The sequence below is a fragment of the Barbatula barbatula genome, assembly GCF_947034865.1.
Source record: "Barbatula barbatula genome assembly, chromosome: 2".
Lineage (NCBI taxonomy): Eukaryota > Metazoa > Chordata > Actinopteri > Cypriniformes > Nemacheilidae > Barbatula > Barbatula barbatula.
Window position 1 is genome coordinate 18,588,323 of NC_136767.1, and position 21,271 is coordinate 18,609,593.

General features: G+C 36.1%; 2 protein-coding genes across 2 annotated transcripts; one reads left to right on the forward strand and one right to left on the reverse strand.

The window, feature by feature from the left end:
- Window positions 1-10,771: 10,771 nt before the first annotated feature.
- On the reverse strand, window positions 10,772-17,476 carry taok3b (TAO kinase 3b). Its single transcript, XM_079451318.1, has 8 exons — window positions 16,967-17,476; window positions 15,602-15,838; window positions 15,009-15,137; window positions 13,727-13,930; window positions 13,211-13,450; window positions 12,795-13,007; window positions 12,385-12,567; window positions 10,772-12,260 (listed from the first exon to the last, which is right to left on the reverse strand). Exons 2-8 carry the CDS (start codon window positions 15,785-15,787, stop codon window positions 12,099-12,101), a joined length of 1,317 nt encoding a protein of 438 aa, XP_079307444.1. The 5' UTR covers window positions 15,788-15,838; window positions 16,967-17,476; the 3' UTR covers window positions 10,772-12,098.
- A 1,607-nt stretch (window positions 17,477-19,083) lies between these two features.
- Window positions 19,084-20,776, forward strand: m17 (IL-6 subfamily cytokine M17; the record flags this gene model as incomplete). The annotated part of the gene is made up of 4 exons (XM_079471345.1): window positions 19,084-19,165; window positions 19,633-19,790; window positions 20,131-20,551; window positions 20,757-20,776. Exons 1-4 carry the CDS (start codon window positions 19,114-19,116, stop codon window positions 20,774-20,776), a joined length of 651 nt encoding a protein of 216 aa, XP_079327471.1. The 5' UTR covers window positions 19,084-19,113.
- Window positions 20,777-21,271: the final 495 nt, after the last annotated feature.

The following is a 21,271-nucleotide window of genomic DNA, read 5'->3' on the forward strand; positions in this document are numbered from 1 at the left end:
AAGGTAAGTTACACAAACGGGCCACCAAACAGAGGACATGGTTTTCCTCTGCATATTTGAAACAACATCAGTTTAGCACAATATGTCTCAAAGCAAAAAAAGCAAAAGGAAAAAATGATAATGGAACACAATGCATTAAGAGTTGGAGTGTAAACCTTTTCGAAATGGAGGCTAAATCGTACTTATTTTGTCTTCTGGGAAACATGGGGTTATACATGTGAAGGGCAATACAAAATATATTTTTTATCTTTGAACAAAATTTAAAGAAAAATATTTTCACATCACCCTGTTTAATCATTTTCATCACCTTGTCTGAATGCATTGCATTTCATGGAAACTTGTTTTCGATTACTAAGTAAAAATGTGAAATGGTAATTTTTCAGAACTGCGCAGTTAGTTATGAAATAAGAATTGCATGAAAAACTCACAATTGCGTATTTGACAATTGAACGTATTTATTATTAGACGTCATTACTCCTCCACCTGTGTGGCGTCATCAACTAGATTGTTGTACCAATTTGGTTCAAACAATGATCTCCCACAGAGTTTTTACGGTTTTGGGAAACAGTCGTACCTACATTGTTAATTTCCCCAACGACGTATCTTACTATGGTGGTTAACCAGCGAGTTATGTCGTTGTTCGAGAAACGCACCCCAGGACAGTACTAAATCAAATGAATGTACAATTTCTATGAAGATTCCTCTTATTTTGTTCAAATTATTCCAATTTAGCCTATTCTGCAAGGGGTATAAATCCTATGAAGAATTGTGGTTTAGGATGCTTTTGCAGATCACCAATTGCTATTTACAATAATTGCCACAGTCAAGCTAAGATAAGCCATAAATTTAAATTAAATAAATGTAACTTTAATTGAATTACCACCATTTAAAAAGTAACTGTGATGAAATATAGTTACTCACATTTTGTATATTAAATACGTAACAAAGTCAAATGTATTTTATTACTGCCCAGCCCTGCCCTTATATTTACACACAGTTTTTTTCAACTTACCTTTTGTTCTAAGAGACCAGATGAACACTTACACCACCCTTCAATTAAATGATTAAAAAAGTTAACCACAATTATCTATTTATACACAAATTAAAATAAACACATAATAATTAGTAATTATAATCTAAAGGCCCTGTCAGCACAGGTTCTTACCACTGCAGGAAGTTCTTATGTCTCCTCTGCATCTCCTTTACTGTCTCCTCTTGGCTTTTATGCAAGTAAACTAGCACACTAAGCACAACCTATACATGGGCATGTGTACGTTTCTCAGCATTCAGTCATAAATCTGACAGGCTTTTTTAGCTGTGGATGCAATGGAATTTATTACCAATCCCAAGAATGCAAATATTCTATTCAGTTTTAACAAAAAAAATTATTAACAGAAACCTTAACAGACATTTGTCAAATATTTAAGTGTTAAATAGACTGTAAGATCACTTTAATTTAAGTTAAACATTCAAATAATAATGTATTTTATAGTCTTTAAAATATCTGTTTACAGTATTGGTAATTTTTTTCAAAGAACATTCACAGAACATTTTTCAAAGCTATATTTTTAAAGCTATATTGTGTTTTCATATTATATTTTGTTTATTGTGTTTGTTTGCTGTTTATTTTTTATCCAAACAACCAGACTGCCGTTTGATTGATATCACCTGGAATGCACTATACAGAAATGTGAATTTCATTTTTTTGCAAGTTATTTGTTACTTTGTTCGTGTAAAACGTTTATGTGTGTTCAAGCACTCAGCTTGTGTGTTTAACTTAAAATTGTATTAGTCTCTAAAGTCTATTAAAATCTCACTTAAGTGATGGAGTCCTTTTTTGGAAGGATCATATAAAATGTAATAGGCACTTTCTGAAGTCATGAGTGTTTCATGAGGGGCAGATTCATTGCTGATATGTATGTATGTATTGGCTATTAGTGTTAATGAAAAGCCCTGTATGCAAATTGAAGTTATGCAACCTTACAGTGATACTAGTTTTTCTACTTACAGCAGAAGAAGAGACAGAACTGTAAAACAAAAAGTAAATTATTTTGTGAATCTCCAGTATCTAAAAATGGCTCATTCCCATCCTGAAAATGTTTAACGGTTGAAACATGTGTCATGTGACCGTTAAATATGTAGCAGCTGAATGTAGACTATGGACAGTTGGTCGTAATTCAACAGCCTCAGGGAGGTTAAAATGAGTTTCAGACACAACGTACAACTAATTGATTTAACTGACCACACAGTAGAAAAACTGTACTGATTTGCCTGTAACAATTGAGAAATGTACTGTATGTTGTGACTTAATCCAGAAAAGCAATCTCTATAAAAGAGTAATATAGTAATATTGAGTATAGATGGAGTCAGTATGAGAATATTAAAAATTTGGAGCATGGGGTGAAAAATTACAAAAAATAGTAGTCATTCCTTTATTGCCACAAAAAACTATTGAGTTAGAATCTTTCCATTTACAATTGTTTTTAAATAGAAAATCTGGTTCTAAACAAACATGTATTTTGGTATCTTCATGTACATGTATAAGAATATTACGGAATATAGCAAATAGAAGGCTGCAACTCAGCAAATACCCTAAGCATTATTATTAGACAGCAATATCTCATTTGAAAATCTCATGAAAAAAGGCACAAACACATATTCTTCCACTTAAGCAACATTGCCAAACTGCAGATTATTTTATGTGTTTCAGATGCTAGAAACTAAATACATTTCTGACCTCAAGACTCGACTATTGCAATGCATAGTTGTCCTGCAATAATCACACTACAGTTAGTTTCAAATACAGCAGCTAGGTTTTTACCATGCAGGTCAAGAAAATATGATCACATAACCCCATTATTGGCATACCTAAGTATATTGGCTACCCATTCATTTCCTTATTGACTACAAAGTATACTTAATCACTAACAAAACCTCAAACTGTTTTGCTCCTGCTTCTATCACACTACAACCTATCCCGCAAAACTTTAACGGGATACTTCGCCCCAAAAACTTAAATTCTGTCATCAATTAATCAGCCTCAGATTATTCCAAACCTGTGTAAATTTAATTGTTCTGCTAAAAGCAATGGAGGATTATAGGCAGAATGTCAGTAACCAAACAGATCTCATTCCCCCATTGAATCCCATGGTATTTACTTTCCCTACTTAGGCAGTTAATGCAGGATGAAATCTGTTTGGTTACTGACATTCTTCAGATTTTTGAGTTAACTATCCCTTTAATAGTACCTGGAGAACTAAATCCACCAAGGGGGTATAGATCATACTGATATGTTTATCACCTTAACTCTGGATAGCCCTCCTGATACTATTCAAGGGTCAAACAAATGTCCCAGTTTAAAACTGGATTAAATACAAATCTTTTCAGACAAGCATTTACACGATATTATATTATATTATGAGCAAGCAATTTATGCTATGTGTTATTATGTCACAGCATAGGGCACATGCTCAGTATACGTTGTTTGTCCAACTGTCAACTACCCTAATGCAGTCCTACACCCTTCCGAAAGCAGGTGGATGCTCCATTAACTGGTGTCTATTGAAGACTTTATAAACAGAAATAGATATATGGATGGATGGATTTACATGGTTGTGGTATCCTAAACATAATGCTGCAGCTCTGGAACTGGGGATCTGTTTTTTTAAAGTGTTTTACACGTTAAAAAGTGACCACCCAAACTTGTATACTGTATATTAATCTACTTTGGTTTATTCTTAAAGCAGTTTATACCCTCCCAGAACAATCATGCCACTTTGACATGACCCAGTTGGCAAGTCTGCTTTATACAAATACACAAAGACACACCCCTTTATGTCTGTTATGTTACATGATTTGACTCTGCCTATAATAGGCTCAAATCTCATAAACATTCAGAGGCAGGGTAACATATTGATTGTTTGTTTTCTCTAAAAAGCGTTTGTGTCTTGATTTACTGCAGGCCACCTTTCTGACTAAAGTCGGAGAAGAGAAACAGAGGAACATGAAACAACATTTTAAATAACAACATCAGGCTTCTTTTTTAATAAATACATTGTTTATGTTGAGAGTTCTGTTAAGTGCTGAAATGAACGATATACCAACTGAACACAATGACCAAAATAATCCACCTACATTACATTCCATGATATTTTGACTCCGGTCATATGCTGACAACTGTTACAAAGTCACCTGAAAGTTGGTTTATTTTGGATGTCACATTTTTTCAATAGAACCTGTTGCATGAGAGCTTTGAAGACTTCACAAAATTGTCAGCTGTTGGGAGAAATTCCCAGTAGGTCCCATTCTAAAAAACAGGTGAAGGTCATGATATTATACGAAATGACCTAATGTTACTTCTGGCTGAGGTACCAAGACATTACCTTTTAGGGTTTAACACTAAAGGAGATTTAGTTCACTCACATTTAATCCTCAGCTGTTGGAATCTGACAGACAGTTTTATGATCCACGGGGTGCATGCTAATAAGAGCATCAAAACCATGCACTTGGAAACATTAGCTTAACTTTAAATAAAAACAGGGACACTTCCTACTTGATACATAATGGTTTCCAGTAAAATATTCTTTAGGTTATAGACTTAGTGGATGACCACTGTACACGTGGTTTGAATTTGTAAATCACCAAAATTATGATTTGAATACAGAACTATAAATGTGGATGCTTGCCAAATATGTTTGTTTTTGTGGCCCCTTGTGACATGAATGGGTACTGCAGACTAGAATGACAGTTTCTCTGTCCTGTATGGAAGACATCAGATGTATTAAAATGTCTACATCTGTTAATATTTGTGAACTATAAAATGTATTTGATGCAATAAATACAACAGAAAGAGAACAAATGGGCAATCATAAAGAGCTTACTTTAAGTAACCCCCTTTCATCATTTACTTACCCTAATGTCGTTACTAACCTGTATGACTTTCTTCTACATTTCTTAACACTACATAGATTTCCACTGATAGTGGATCCAGTGGGTATGGATACAAAGCTACCGAGACATTTCCTAAAATATCTTCTTTCGAGTTTCACAGAAGAAAGAGTAAGTTGCATGAGAGTGAAAAAACGATGACATCCCTAAATGACAAGAGTTTTATTTTTGGGTGAACTATCCCTTTAATTTGTCTCAGTTGGCTAATGTTCTTTATAACTCATGAATTGCTTTTTATTTCTTAAACAATCATGACACATTCTATTCTATAGTTGTAGAAAAGATGTCCAAAATGTTTGCTAGGAAACATGAAGATTGGACTGTAGAGTAAAAGGCTGTGTGGCTTAATAAGTTCAAATTCATCCTATCCGCTTGTTAAGTCATGTTCAAGGTCAGAGGGTCAGAGCCTCCTCTTACTTCCAGAGTGAGGAAAGGGGCTCAGAAAATCACTCTGGATCCCTCACATCCCAGTTACCCCATCTTTGAACTTTTGCCATCTGGCCGGCGCTTCAGAGCCGCAAATCCCAGGACAGTCAGGCACAAGAACAGTTTCTTCCCCAAGGCAATCTACCTCATGAACAGTTAAATGTTCCCCGGTTAGGCAATAAAAATTAATAAATATCCTTATATTAATTTGTTACCCCTCCATCCTAGTACATCCCTGCATCTTACTCAATCCTATTCTATTATAATTTCTAGCACAATTGTTTATACACTTATTTATTATGCCTATTTTTTGTCTGTGTGTTGTTGTCTCTGTGTACTGAAAACGTATGTCACTAAAACAAATTCCTTGTATGCGCAAGCATACTTGGCAATAAAGCTCTTTCTGATTCTGATTCAATGAAAAGGATATTATTAAAACAGTCGTTTATGAGTGTAACTGGTCTGTTGTCTGTGTTGTGTATTTAGAAGAACAGGACAGCATTTGCAGTTTCGCTGATCTTTTATTCCCTGATGTACACAAACAAATATAATCAGCCTCTTAGTGAGAGTTGCCCTCGGTTACTCTATAAGACAAATTTGATATACACTTATCACATGTGCTCTCATTTCACTTTTAGGCCCAGACGCAAAAATATAACTTAAACAGGATGAATTGACAAAAATAACCACACAGATAGGTAAAATAATATTATACACATAAATTAGATTAAAAATATAGACATAAAAGCAACAATAAAATTAAGGATTAATTAAGATTATCAGGAGCCCAAAATAACCTCACCTCTCCACTGCATAACCAATGCAAAGAGGAAGAGGAGGGGACAGAACAGGAAATTATATGGACTCAAGTCACATCAATTAAAGGGGAAAGGCACTCAATTCACTTAGGCAGTCATCAGGTGTATGCAAATGAACAATTTTGTGAGAATTCTAATTAATAATACAAATATTTAACAGTACACTTTCTGTACCTGTTACGTGCGCAATGTTAATTTATATCACACATTTAAACAAAACATTTATAAAATCATGGTGAACATTACATTCTGGTAAATGTACAAGGTGAGTAGCAATAATGTATGGTTCGTAAGTGAATATTTTATTTGAGGCAGTTCATTTCAGTGAATTAGACAATGCTGTTGATTTTGAATGATTAACTTTTCTGGAGCTGCTGGTGTGTTAAACAATATGAGACCCTGTTTTGTGGTGGGGCCCGTGGTGTCCAGAAACCCCAGCCCATCATGCATACTGTACTGCCCACTGGACACAAGTCCATGATGGTAGCTATTCACACACACAAGGATTGTTTCTTCCCTGATGATGCAGGAATATTTCAGGATATGATGATTGAGTGGGCTCAAATTTTGTAAGAATGGTTCCATGGGGCGTTAGGAATCATTTATACAATGGCCACAACAGAGTCCTGATATTTGGATATGCCAGATTTCGCTTATTAATACAAGATTCTGGCTAAAAAGTGAATGCACAACAAACACAGTGAATGCATTTTTACAAAAAAATTAACAGGTGAGGAAAACATAAAGGCTACACATAAAGTGAAGAATATTATTGGGAGAAACTGCAAAGTAACATTCTGACAATTACTTGAACATACTAATTAACAGAAGAAATTAATAGAAAAATAATACAAAATGATAATAATTTACACTGATGCTACTGTTAAAAAATGTACATCCATGTACCATGGTAATCAACACAGTATGCACAAAAGACTACATATATGAAATATTTCTATAGAATATAGTTTAAATACTGTAGTTTCTCATGCATGCACACAAATTGCTTTTTTAGCTAAATTGAATAATTAATCACATTTGTCATCCCATGCATTCAGCTCTTTACCGCTTTTAAAGCTATTTCCTTAATGATTCAAAATCCTTTGGCGAAACAGTTTTTTACAGAAGAACCAAACTTGTTTGGCATCCTATTCACGCCATCCTGTAAATGTTGCAAACCTTGGGGATCTCCCTAGGGCAGTCACATACTCTGCTCCAAGCCAAACCGTCTACAGAAACACATACTATTTATATACTAGCTTGCATGTCAGTTTGAGGATCTAAATGACAGATGTCTGTGACGCATGAGCCTCAAAAGGGTAATAGGGTGAGTTAAATCCTTGTTCAATTCTTATAATGCCACCAAAATAATAATACATACATAATAATAACGTGTTTAAAATAATAATATTAAATACATTTTAAAGTTTGTGTTTGTGTGTCTTATGGATTACATTTTAAGACCTGAAGTTAAAATAGCTTGGATCAGTATGTACTCTAATAAACCATGTCTGGCATAAAAGTAATGCCAGCCAGACACATGCCAACGAGCTTTCGAGAAGCATCCAGTTGGCCAGCTTGGCTTCATAGACTTCTTAAATTTTAATACACAAATTCGGGTGAGGTTGTGAGCTTCACACCTGCTGTGTTTATCGCTGCTTTTCATACTTTGAGATCAGCAGTTCATCAGAGCTTCCCCACAGGATTAATTTATAGCCACAAACCAGTTAAGAGATATGAAACCACTCATCGCTGCACTGTATTAAACATTCTCAGACAGATTTCATGTCATTAAACATAAACGTTTAAGGCAAATTATGACTCACTTAAACTGGTTTCATGTTGTATTTTATTTGTTAAATTCTGTAACTATTCTACTCTCATTGATTATTCTGACTCACAAACATTGCTGTGTAACTGTGTACAGATATATTTTTGTAAAATCCAATTGAACCCAATAGCTCAATTGAGCCATCTTCTCAGTGTACACTTCTGGTGTACTAACTACTAGTTTTATTTATTTAATTATTTATTTTAAAGACTGACATATTATATCAACATGATCTTTAAAAGTCATTTACCATAAAAGGTTCGGAACACTTAGTAACCCTGCATCAAATATCCCCTGATACATGACTCCACCTCTGACCGCTTCCTTTTCGATGTCAAGGCTACATTTATTTTTGACGGTGTCATCTGCTAACATCAACAAAAAACATACGGAGTGAAAAAACAGCTGCAAGCTTAGTTCAGCAAAAGCTGTTTGGCTTTTATAGACATGTCCTTATTTAGTTGACTATTGAATTGAGTCGTGTTTATCTTTAGCTGATCTTTAATATAAATGTATAACATCAACTTGGAAGCGGAAGAAAATGAATGAATTAATGAACATCAACGTGCTAGCAAAATTCAGGTTCTTTTTATTCACCGTAAGTGTTTATTGTGACAAAATTCATTTTAAGAACAAAATACTGTAAGTGAACAGTTGCAATGTTAATGAAATTAAGTAATGATGGCTCGTGGACATTTGATATTACAAATATGTGTCACACTTTTTTAAAGTCTTTTTTAAAACGATAAACAAATAGCCTAACGTTAACATTGTAGGCCTATGTCATTGAACAAGTGCCTTTTCTCCCTCGCGTGGGCAATTAGTGTAACTGCACAAGAACCTTTTCATCACAGTTTATTTATTTTTAGCCATACTAAAGTAAACCAGTACTTGGTTCTGTTTTATTTATATTCATGAGTTGACAACTTCTTTATTGTATATGCAACATTTTTCATTCTTAAACAAACAGGTTTCGTGTATTTAACTCGTTTTGACACATCTCAGGCTTATACAGAATAATCAAATAAGCACATTTTGATGCTTTATTGGAGTTTACTTATTGATACGAGTTCAGTGTAATACCTAAATCAATACTTTAACTAATACTATTATCTCGCGTTGTTCTCATGACCGTTTTACTGTAGCCGTTTTACTGTTTTTGTCCAGGTATGTACTCACATGTTCTGAAATAAAACCTAGGTCAAAGGTAATGTGTAGACTATAGGACTGTATTGAGAACAGCCTTCTGAGGTGTGTGGTGGCAAATGATAACTACGGAACACTTTATCTCCTGCCACCTTCATTTATTGGATGGGTATAGGTGTAGCCAAAACATCTGTGTTCCTGAGGTATGTAGGTTTCACACTGAATAATAACAAAAAATTCATGCATGTTAGCATTCAACGGCTATTCTATAACAAACAATATTAGGATTCGAATTCAATGGGACACTGAAGTAGTTGGGTTTTAATCTTACAAATTCATCTTTCCATGCGCACGTACATCCTTTTTGTTCAGTGTATATTAGTACTGCATGCCATTTACATTCCGGTTTCATTAGCATTACCATTTAAATCTGCTACAAGTTAAACCAGAGGAAATAAAAGCAGGACTGGCGTTGTTTCTCTAAGAAATGTAATGTCACCATCTTGTGGTCACTGAGGGGAACTGCAAAGAAGATTATTAATGAACAGTTTGGTTCCAAAATGAGATAACTTTTAAAATGTTTTATAGTGCATTCCAATTTCTATCAATCAAAATTAAGTTGGTTTGTTTTGATTTAAGCTATAATACCTAAAAATAATACAGCTAACTCAATAAAACATGATAACATAATAAAAAACATGATTTTTGAACATTTTTAGTTATCTCATTTAGGAAACAAACTCTTCATTTGTTATTACGCAAAGGTGCAATCTGTCATGTAGAATTGTTTGAGGTAAGTTTAGTTTAATATGTAACTTTCCAAATACGAATGAAGTAGCTGTTTCTTATTCCGTAGCGTTGTAGCATGAACATACTTAATCACGAGTCAGAAGACATTTGTGTCAGGTAAAACTACTGTCCATAGTTCTTTCCAAAGTCTTACTGGGTTAGGTATGGTTTGATGCTGGTTTGCGCTGGTCAGGTGCTGGTTTAAGCTGCTCATGTCCTTGTCCTCAGCTGATCATGTGCTGGTTTAGGCTGGTGAGGAACCAGCACACTATCACATTGAGCAACACATTATCTTTTATAACATATATCTATAGTTCACAGAGAAGCTAGTCCCTATTGTGAAAAGCGCTATATAAATACAATTTAATTGAATTTTTATCATTTTTTCTCAGTTAGGTTTAAAATGACAACTGGCTAAAAGTAATCATGAATTTGACCAAATAATAAATGCGAATGATGTGGGTATGACTTCTGCACTGGAATATGGAGCCAACTTCTCAATGTATAAGTTGAAAAGGCTTTAGATTGGACAATATTTTCCATAATTGTTCCACTTATTGAAGCATGGTCCATGTTAAATAGTAGTAAATTCTCACCACCATGCCACTAGCCGATGTTTATTTATTAAAACATAATTTAATTTGTGCAATGGCAGTTTTCACAATGGATTCGTTTGAGTTGGGTTCGTTTGACCCTAAATGACAAGTAACAGGAAACTACTTTGCATTATCATTCAGATTATCACTAATAAAACATTATGAGACACCGTGAATACTGTAATGACAGTCAGGGTTGATCAAAGATAGTAGTTGGTCAGGCGCAAATAATCTTTTATTACACACCACAAATCTGCCTACAAAGTACATGGTTTTAAGAATTAAAAATCAACAGAACCCCTTCTAGTTGTCTCCCTTAAATGACAGAAAGCCATGAACTGTTACACAGAGGTGTTAGCATTAAAGCTTCACCAAACATGTCAGCTGTCACATGATGCACGAGAATATAATTAACCCATCTATTCTTTCAGTTTTACTTACAAAAATAAGTTTGCATTCCACTGCCTCTACTCAATAAGAGTCTCATAGATTTGTTGTTGGCAATGATTGATCGATACATCATATGTAAACCCTATTTAGGTTGTCATATACAAATATTTTTATAAAAAAATTTACAACACAAATTGCAACATTTTCCCTGTACAAGAGCAGTGATATGTCCACATTGAATGAACCACAATTCAACAGATTGTGCAAAATAAGGAAAACAAAAACATTCATCAACATAACTTAAAGGCATTTGGCAATTTGGCGGGTATTTATATCAAAGATAAAGCTTATGTTCAGTATCAATAGCCATGAAAACAAAACTGCTATGACCACTTTTATTTGTACACGGCTAAAATCTCTGACAGATTCATGCTCCACTTCACAACCTGAATTTGTCTTTTAAAGTGCATGCAATAATACCAGTAACTGTGACAGAACTGATTCAATGAAAGAAATCCACATCCTGATAAAACTAATGCCAATTAATTGAGGATACTGAACAATGAATACATTTTTTTGTTTTCTATTATAAAATAAATTACGAGTGGGTTCCACAATATGAAAGTAAATAAATGCTCTTCATGTATTCACCATATTTTAAAATCAGACACTGCTTCAAAATCTGCTTCTGCGTAAAGTTTTCGTCAGTGGTATCACATTCTCTGTGATACATACAAAACAGCTAATAGCCACGGTGAAGACGCAGGACACATTCTACAGTCGTAATGTCCTTTGATGACACCAAAGGCATATCGTACTTCTTATCCACCTCACATGATGGGATCGTACTTAACATATCAAAGTGCTTACTTGTACTAAAATATCCTGAATTACTAATTGAATACCAAAATTGGGACAATGGCATGGAGAAAAGGTCAGTTTGTCCTTCTTGGTTCATGAGCTTAGTGATGCACCGCGAAACCAATTAGAGTCTGAGGCTGTTTAGCTTCTTCTCTCTGTGAAGTTCTCACAGCCGAAAAAAGATATTGATCCAGCATGGTCACTGTTTGGGGGTCTTGGTAAATCCGACAATCGGGGACAGTGCAGGCACAACATGTTCAGAGATGTCTGTGTTGAACTTTAACCTCTGTGGGATCATCTGCCCTCCTCCTTGGGAAAGTCAAACGAGGCCAAGCTTCCGAATCCAAGCCGAGAGCTTTCCAAATCAAACATTTCTAGTTCTCGCTCTTGACGCTCAAATAAATGATTAATTTTCTCAGTCCGTTCCTTATGAAGCGAGGCCAGCTCTTCTTCAATCTGTAAGGAGAATCAAAACATGCAACCAAAAGCCTGAATTTGTATTTTACGATGGTGATGCATGAATGACACCAAGCTTGCACATTCCTACGAATTTAACTGGTTAATCTTCAAAACAGCCCACCTTCTGTTCCAAGTGAGCCCGACGCAAGGATGCTTTCTGTTCCAACTTCTGCACCTCACGCTCATGTTGTTCCTCCATCTGCGCCTTAGTTTTGTTCTGGTAGGCATCCAGGAGCTCCATCTCCTGGTGTAGCTGATGCCTTAAAGCCTGGCATTCGGCTTCTTGCTCTTCGTCTAAACGTAACTGTGAGAATCACATACTACAATAATTACCCAAAATACTGTTGAGGTTCAAAGTCGATAATGCTGATCAATGTCGAACACTTTTTAGCACTTTTTCCAGAGTAAAACATATTTGTAAAGTTATTAAAGAATTAAAAGAATTAAACTGAAAAACTAAATTTCTTTATGGCACATTTACAGCACTCCACCACTAACTGTGAACAACTTTTTTGTCTTTGCGGTTCTTACCGACTGGGAGGCCATCATCTCATTAATGCTTTGCTCATATTGTTCTGCCAGCTGTGCAAGCTTGCGGGTCTGCTCCTCCTTCAGAGACTTCAAAAGGGCTTTGTGGTCACTTTTTGGAGAGACCTCCAGCTGATGGTTCCTCAGAGCTTTGTACTGCTTGTTTTGCACCTTACAGGTATCTTGGAATTGCTTTTTGATCTGCATCTCCAATGTCTAGAAGAGAGTCAAAAATACAGGAAAGGATTACACATGTATTTTTCCCATTATTAAATACTACATTATGTACTCCTATTTACCTGCTTCACAACTGTTAATCTAACACCATAACCTGACAGTCTGTGAAACGTTCTGGTGGAAGAATTTCCGATAGTTGGTTGTACCCATCATTTCGTCTCTATTACATGACTAAAGTTTACCTTAAGGTTTCTGGGCTGCTGTCGGCGTTCCAGAGCATGTTTCCTGTGTAGCTCCCTCTGGCGTCGGTTGTTGTACTCCTCCTGGTTTTCCAGCTCTGTTTGATGTTGTTGGCGCATAAGCTCAAAGCGTAGCCTTTGTAAGGTTTGTAACTGCCGGCTTTCCAGCTCCTGGGTGGATTCGTCCTGCCTGATCATCAAGGCATGCTCCATCTCTTTTTGTGTCTTTTTCTTGTTAAGTTCCTTTAACACAAAATCCAAATTCTGTATGAGTAATAGTTCAATAGTCTGTGACATGAACAACAACACATTAGATACACTTTAAAGTTAATTCTGATTTACGTTGATATGTTAACTGAACTTCACTCTTTATGCATATACCTTATTTCATGTTTTGACATGTTTTGGTTTTGTTGAAAGAGTAATCTGATTAACACTGTGATCAAATGTCTAAATGAATTCACACGAATGAAACAATTCTTTGAGAAAATGTTTGTGGTGACTCAAATGATTCCTTGCCTCCCGCATTTGTTCTTGTTCAAATTCATGCTTCTTAATCAGGCTTCTTCTTTTTAAAGCACGACAGCTCCTTTCGTAAACCAGTCTTTGCTGGTTCAGCAGCTGGGCCTCATCCTCTGCCTGGGAGTGCTGCATTGTTTCCTTGTGTCGTGACAAACGCTCCTGTTTCTCCTCTTTTGGCGTATCAGAGTCTTCATTCATTTCCTGTTGTAAAAAAGACCAGTTAATGTAAATGGAAACAAGCCTTCGGTTTTAAATTGTGGTATGGGTTGCCACCTCCTGGTGGTGTGTGACACAACAGGAAATTGTCTACACTACATGATGCCCAGCTTAAGTATTTTACATTAAATCATCCTATTTAATGTAAAGAAAATTCTGTGAAAATAGTACCTTGATATCTTTCTCAATCTTTTATTTACTAAAAGGCCATGTCAAAAATGTTTATCAATTTTCTTGGGTAAAATTAGCTAAATGTAGTGTTGATAAAATCATTAATTTCAGTATTTATCATATTATAAAAAACCCAATTAGGACAATATGCTGACATTTATTATATAGTCTATCATTTACAGCAATAAACATACCACCTAGTGTAGGCATTTTATATATAGCCAATCCAAAAAATGTATTCGGTCTTTCTGAATGATCAAAAAATGTTCATTTTTGTTTCATTCTGTGAACTATTAACAATATTTCTCCAAAATGTCTCATAAAAATATGGTTTCTATTTGTATGTATTTAAGGAAAACGAAAACTGGAGAAACCGGTTCAATTAACCTCGAATACTGCAAAGAAAACAAGTTTATATTCACTTTTGAGAAATATAACAGTAATATTTGTATACGTATTGAGTAAAAGTTCAAAAATAACTTATTTATCTGATAACCTCAATCTTTTATCACAGTTTTCACGTGTTTTGTTAAGGTGTCAGTCTTTCACATTGCTGGTGGGTGACTTTAATGTCACTCCTGAGGTTGGATTTTGTTGAAATTCTGGAATACATTGGAATGGCCACAATACATCTAGGAATGTTGATTAAATGGAAATTTTGAATGGTCTCTAAATGTTTTCCGTATAGTAGGCTATATATTTGTATAGTAGGCCTATATATATTTCCAATGTTAAATAATCGTGTATATGTGAAAATTTGTTAATGTTTAATATAGTTTTATGCATAATTGTCATACAATCATATTATTACATACATCAGTATTCGGGCAGGACCACTAAGATTCTCTACAGCTTAATCATTAGGCCTGGGAAAGGAGTTGGCCCTGCTCACCTCTTTCATCCTTTCTCTGCATAGTCTGTACTCCTTTTTCTGTGTGTCCAAGAAGGTGGTCAGTTCCTTCTTCTGCTGGACCAAGATCTGTTGCTGGATTCTCTTCTCCTCTGCGGCTGTGTTTTTTATCTTTTGAAGAAAAGAAAATTACATTTGTGTACACCAGACATTCATTCATTCAGACAGATTCATCATCTCGATGCAGGGGAGGATGAGTGTCACCAAAAGTTTACTGTGGTCAGCTAACGATATGTAAACTTTACCATACAGACAAACATTTGTGAAAACCCCCTTATAATTAACGGGTTCAGCTATTTCATTCATTTTCAAAATATTAATGATGTCATACAAAATGACAATCCAGAGAATTTTAACTTTGTTGCAATAGTTTGGAAGTGTACCTTTCTATTTGAGCAAAACAATGCCTTCTGCACAAAGGCCCTACACCGTAGAAATGGTTTGCACAGACTTTGCTGTGTCTGGTGTGAAAAACTTTTTTAACAGCCAAACATGTGAATTAGAATGTTCTTCACATGTATGAAATGTCACATATTTGTGCATACTTAATGTACTTTTGGTATACAACCACACACCTCCTTGTCCATTTGTACAGCTTGCTTCTTGGCCAGCCGCTCTAGTTCGATGTAGGTGTTATTAGCCTGGGTCTCTACTTCCTTCTGCAGCCGGAGCTTGTGCTCATCCATCTCGGCCTTTAGCCTATTCTCCAGGGCGATCAGCTGCTTCTGGTGCTGCCGCCGCATGCGCTTGTACCCTGACATCTGCTCACGCCACACAGCTTCCTGCTCATGCTCCTGGATCTGCTCACTGACCTGCACAGTGTGTTAAGGGTCAAAGGTCAGGCAAGTTTAAGAGTCAAAACAAACACCCTGGCATTTGTTTTTAATTTAATTGGAGTTGTTGTAGTTTTGCAAAGCATATTAAATTGGTGATTTGGGTCTTATCAAAAAGGAGTTGCCCTTTAACAGTGAGCTCTTATATCCTATAGGAAACACCATAGCTTTCAACTAGGGTCAGTGGTTTCAGGTTATAGCAATGACGGCAGATATATTCAAAATAATAATAAAAATGCAAATTAGCCCTTTGTGTGGCTACGAGAAAAGCAAAATAAATACGCTTTCAACTTTTAGATGAGAGGATATATAAGATAGGAAATATATTGATATTATATATTTATATAGTGTAGTTATAGATTGTACATCTAATGGTCTTTGTGGCTAATACTCATGTAATATGCTTGTGTTATTGTCAAACTGACAATAAGTGTGTAAATGTCTTGTACATGTTGGACCAATGCATGGTAATATGAAAACACCCCAATGGTTGCTTCTGAGAAAATTTTTGCTTGCTTTTGTGTTGCGTTGAAGCAAAACCACTGCCACAGAATAAACTGTAATAAATTTGATACATGTATAATAACGTCTTACACATAAAGTAGCCTACTAGACAATCAAACACAAGAATGTAAATAGCCATTCATTTTACCCTTAAGGGAATAGGCCAATACGTATGTTATATTTAAGAACTGTATATTGAATATAAAAAAATGGAAGAACCAAAATATGTTGTCATTGTCGTCTGTTTTCTCTTCTCATTGTAGCATTTCTTTGATTTATTGACTGCTTTGCTAAAGTCTACTGGCAAGATATATCTATATAGAGATGGAGAAGCACCGTACATTATGTACACTTTAAGGAAAGACCTCTGAATACATCACATCTTAGTATGTTAACAATTACGCGATATATCGTTGTAATATGTCCCAGTAGTAAAAAATAAGCCTGCGCTCCAGAGACAGAAAGACACGGGGGAGATGAAAAGGCGCTTATTAACAGGATGTGGTTGCCATGGCTACTGATGTGAGGTTGAGTGGATGACCATGGCAGGCCTGCATTTCTTATGCAAAACCGAGCGGAGAAGACGAGAGATAGGCTGCCTACCAAAGATGCTGGTGTGATGATGGCAAAGCGTTGGCGGATGCTGCGATGATGACGAGCCCGGCTCTTGCGATAAGAAGAAGGCCGCAGCTCTGGCCTGATGTCCCTGTCTCCAGCCTCATCCCTCACGCAAGCATGCTTCTGCAGGGGGGGAGGAAAAGACGAAGCGAGTGGGGGTGGGCGCTAACCGAGCGCCCTGCTGCTGCTGCTGCTGATGCTGAGGACGATGCCGCTGCTTCTCCCTGCTGCCCGCACACAGCCTGCTTCCAGCGCATCGTTTTCGCCGTTCATCAGCTACTTGCGTATGTCGTTCATATGTCCCTGCAGGAACGGGCAGGGCAACGAGATGGATGTCGCGGAGATGGTCGGTACTGCGAGAGTCCGGAGTCTCTCTTTTTCAGACTACTAGCGGCTGCACTTCCTGAGAAGGAGGAGGTGGAAGCAAACGGATCCGGTGGGATAGAGTGAGTTACGCAATGCCTACCATGAGCAATCGTGTGCGCGCGCGTGTGTAACGCTACAAAAACTTTACTACAATGACAACTTAATATATTAGTCATAAAATAGCCAACCACTAAGAAATATATTTGTTCGTTATTTACTTGTTTGTTGTCTTATTTTAAATCATTAAAATCACCTTGAGACCTTTTATAAATTGCAATATATTATAAAAAATTCACAACATCTTTTCGCAATCTAATCTGTTCAATCTAATCGTCTGTTTACATATGTGTTTGTCTGTTAAATGGCAATTGTCGTCATTCTCATTTGCAACAGTGACAGATTGCGCATGAATTTGGTTTGAAGTGAGGTTAGACTTCCAAAGAGGTATTGATGATTATGAGAAATACATCAAGGAGACCTGGGGATTTCCTTAGATTCTAGTAAAGCATTTCCTGTGGTTTACAGGTTAAAATAAAGTTTCATTTACCTATTTGCCCAATGCTTACATGTACTAATGCTGCTGAATTTTATAGATTTGACTGAAATTCCAATACTTGGCAAAAGGAAAGTGTCCTCTCAATCTCATCTCAAACTTGGATGTGACCCCACATCACAGAAATTGACATAAAAATTGCATTAAAAGACATCTGCATACTTGTATACTGTCATTCTTTAGATTAGAATTGTGGAAAGTACCAGTTACTGAAGTGCTGTAATGTTTTGCTGAGAAGACACTGATTTTCCCAATGGCACCACCTAACCACATCAGCATTAAACTAAAGACTTGTGTTTTAACAGATGGGTGTCTTATATATATACTATAGTAAGTTTGTGCATGCTTGAAGTTTTTAACTCTGGGATTTCCCTGTTAGGCTGAAGTCATGAGGGGACAGAATACAGCTTAGCTCACTGTTAACATCATAGTAGTGTTTTAGTTTTGTTAAGTAATTCTACATGTACTGTAATGCAATAAAAATACAGTTGCATCATGCAAAAATGACATCAATTAGAGTTAAAAAAGTTCTTTGTCTCCTTCCTTTCTGGTTTGAGTGCACTAGGTTGAAATTTCCAGATTTGTGCTTTTGCGTCAACAGATATACTGAAAATCGTATGTTGAGAAACTACCTTCCTATTACAAGACAGCTTCCTGTTGAACCAACAGGCACAGAGTTCAGAGAGCTCTGCTGGACCGCCGTTCCCATTCAAAATTAAATATCCAATATTACTGTCTAAACAAAAACCAGAGTATGAAACTTGTCAGGAAATATGTTTGTTTCCAATAAATATCTCCATAGATAGACACATCACATACAGAAATATTGTTGATCATCATGCAACATACAAATCTTTTTTATGTCTTATTCAAATGTATTTAATCACATATATTAAATTGGCATTTTACTCATAAGCAAATTGAACAGTGACACAATGACAATTAAACAAATGTACATGCAACTGCTCAGCCAACACGGTCCTGTGTCGCCGGAGGAAACGCATCTAAATGAAATTTGGGTGGCAACTAAAGAAGGAGGGAACATTACACATGTGATTTGAAGAAGCAAAGAGAAAAATATTCTGGGAAATCTTGTTGCTTCAGAAAGCTGTCCACGTCATTTCCTTCAATGACAAATGTGTGGTTTCAGACTTTAAAAACTTTTTCAGAGTTGTGATTATGACCAGTTTGAAACCTTGTCTGTGAACGGAGAATGAATGTTAGGAACATGATCAGGCTACCTCAGAGATCACAAGCAAAACATAGTAAGTACAACAACCACATGCTTACGCTCACACTTAGTGGTAAAAAATATAATATTGTGGTGGTTGCGATACAATTTGGAACCCATTTACAATATATATTAAATATATATTTGTTTGTGAAATACAGTTGTTTTGCAAATGATATCATATTTGTGCACTCATAAGATAGCTAGAGGGAATCCTAGTGCACTGAGCGCTTACAGTACTGCATATGGGTGCTTCGTCCAGGAAACCTGGATGCTCAATCTCTTCCTGAGGACTAGTTTCAGCCATACTTTAAGATGCTGTAATTTTATATAACTGTGTACCTGGTCAACATTGTCTCAGAAAGTGATAGACAATTATAATGTTGAATAATAGCACTATAAAATATTTGTATATAACAGTTTGGACCTAACCTCAGCAGTTGATTTTTGGAAAGTTACTTTAATGTTTGATTTTGTTTTGTTTGTTATTTGCTTTTTCAGGAATAATCTTTGTTGTCCTCTTCCTTACTGCTGTTGAGTCAACGCAACCAACCAAACAAGCAAGATGCGAGAATCCAAGCTGCAGCCAGCATCTTCACAGGGGTCTAAAGCTCATCAAGTTTATGAACGTGACCACTGCACAACTTCTAAAAACATATGTAAGTTCTGTCTAGGAATACTTGTTGACTGAGGTTTTTGAATGAGGAACTACATAGATGACATTCTTAGTCAATTCATTCCTCTTAACTTTTGTGGTGCTTGGTACATTGGTAGGTGCTCTGACAGGATACGCCTAATATGGTCAAGTGCTTTGGTGGTTTACACTTGAAATTGGTTGGTGATGACTCTCATTGACAAACTGGTGTTTTTCGATTGTGGGTGGGATCTGTGGGTACATGTAAATATAGATTTGAAAAAATAGAAATAGAAATGTGCATACTTGTTCTTCAAGTATGAAACCAACATTGCTTTGCCTAATGTCTTGTCGTTCTCATGCAGAAAGCCAGTAACGGGGATTCTATGGACCTGATCTGCGATATGCAAATGGTCAACGTTCCAGTATCGACCATCTCTGGTCAGAGCATATCCGAGCGCATCTCCAGTGTTTATACCCGTCTAAAAGAATTCCTTCCTCACCTAAAGACAGTAATGGAGCAACAGAAAGACTTCGAACCTCCAACCAACCCTGTGGCTGAAGGACTTAAGCATTTGATTGCATATGTTGACCTAATTTCTCCAATTGTAAACTGTCTCCTCCAAATTCTGCAGCCAAATATGCCTATTCCTGAACCAGCTGAAAGACCAACAGGAATGCCCCCTGCGCAAAATACTTTCCAGCAGAAGGCCTATGGATGCATTGTCCTGTCGCGGCTACAGGAGTTCCTTAGTAAAGCATTTCACGAACTGAAGTCTCTTAGGGGTAAAAGAGTAAAAGGACACAAATACTGTCACTCAACTAAAATGCGTTCAGTGACCGGAAAATTATGTCTGTAATTTATTACTATTTATCTATGTACATACATTCCTGAAGAGATGTGTAAATTAGTTCACGGTTTATTTTATATATATACAGTATTTATTTAGATAATTTATTTCTGTCTTAATTGTCTTATTCTTATATGCAGGGAAAGATAACATTATGTAAACTGATAAGTGTTGCAATCATTTGGATCATCTTATCTAGCGGTCTTCAACTGGTTTACTGTAGGTCCTCAATACATGTTATTCAGTTATAGTTTGTAACATTATAAACATATTTATATATATATATATATATATATATATATATATATATATACACCAATACCTAGTCTCGCGTAGCCAGACCTTCATACTGGAGGTCTGGAGCTCATGGCCGCTTTCTTTGGCCAAGGCCCACCCAAGAGGCCATATGACTGACAGGTAAAGCAACCAATCACATTTCGTTTTGTTGCCTTGTCATGTTTAGAGGTGTGGAAATGTATCTGCAGTAAGAGACCGTGTACATTCACGAACGTGTCAAAAGTTAACTAAGTGTTAAGTCGATCATGATGTCTTATAGCAACCATTGTAAACACAATAGCTTACTTCTTTGATCAGACAGCTTCATGTTGTATCTAGGCGGACCGTTAAAAAACGTGACATGCACTTCTCCCAGAAA

What these genes read in the sequence shown, in the direction of transcription:
- taok3b (XM_079451318.1), bottom strand. Translation starts at nt 15,787, where the DNA reads ATGTCAGGGTACAAGCGCATGCGGCGGCAGCACCAGAAGCAGCTGATC. An exon ending in AGCAGCCCAGAAACCTTAAG is followed by an intron (nt 13,008 to 13,210) that starts GTAAACTTTAGT and finishes ACTCTCTTCTAG; the next exon opens with ACATTGGAGATGCAGATCAA. An exon ending in AGATGATGGCCTCCCAGTCG is followed by an intron (nt 12,568 to 12,794) that starts GTAAGAACCGCA and finishes TGATTCTCACAG; the next exon opens with TTACGTTTAGACGAAGAGCA.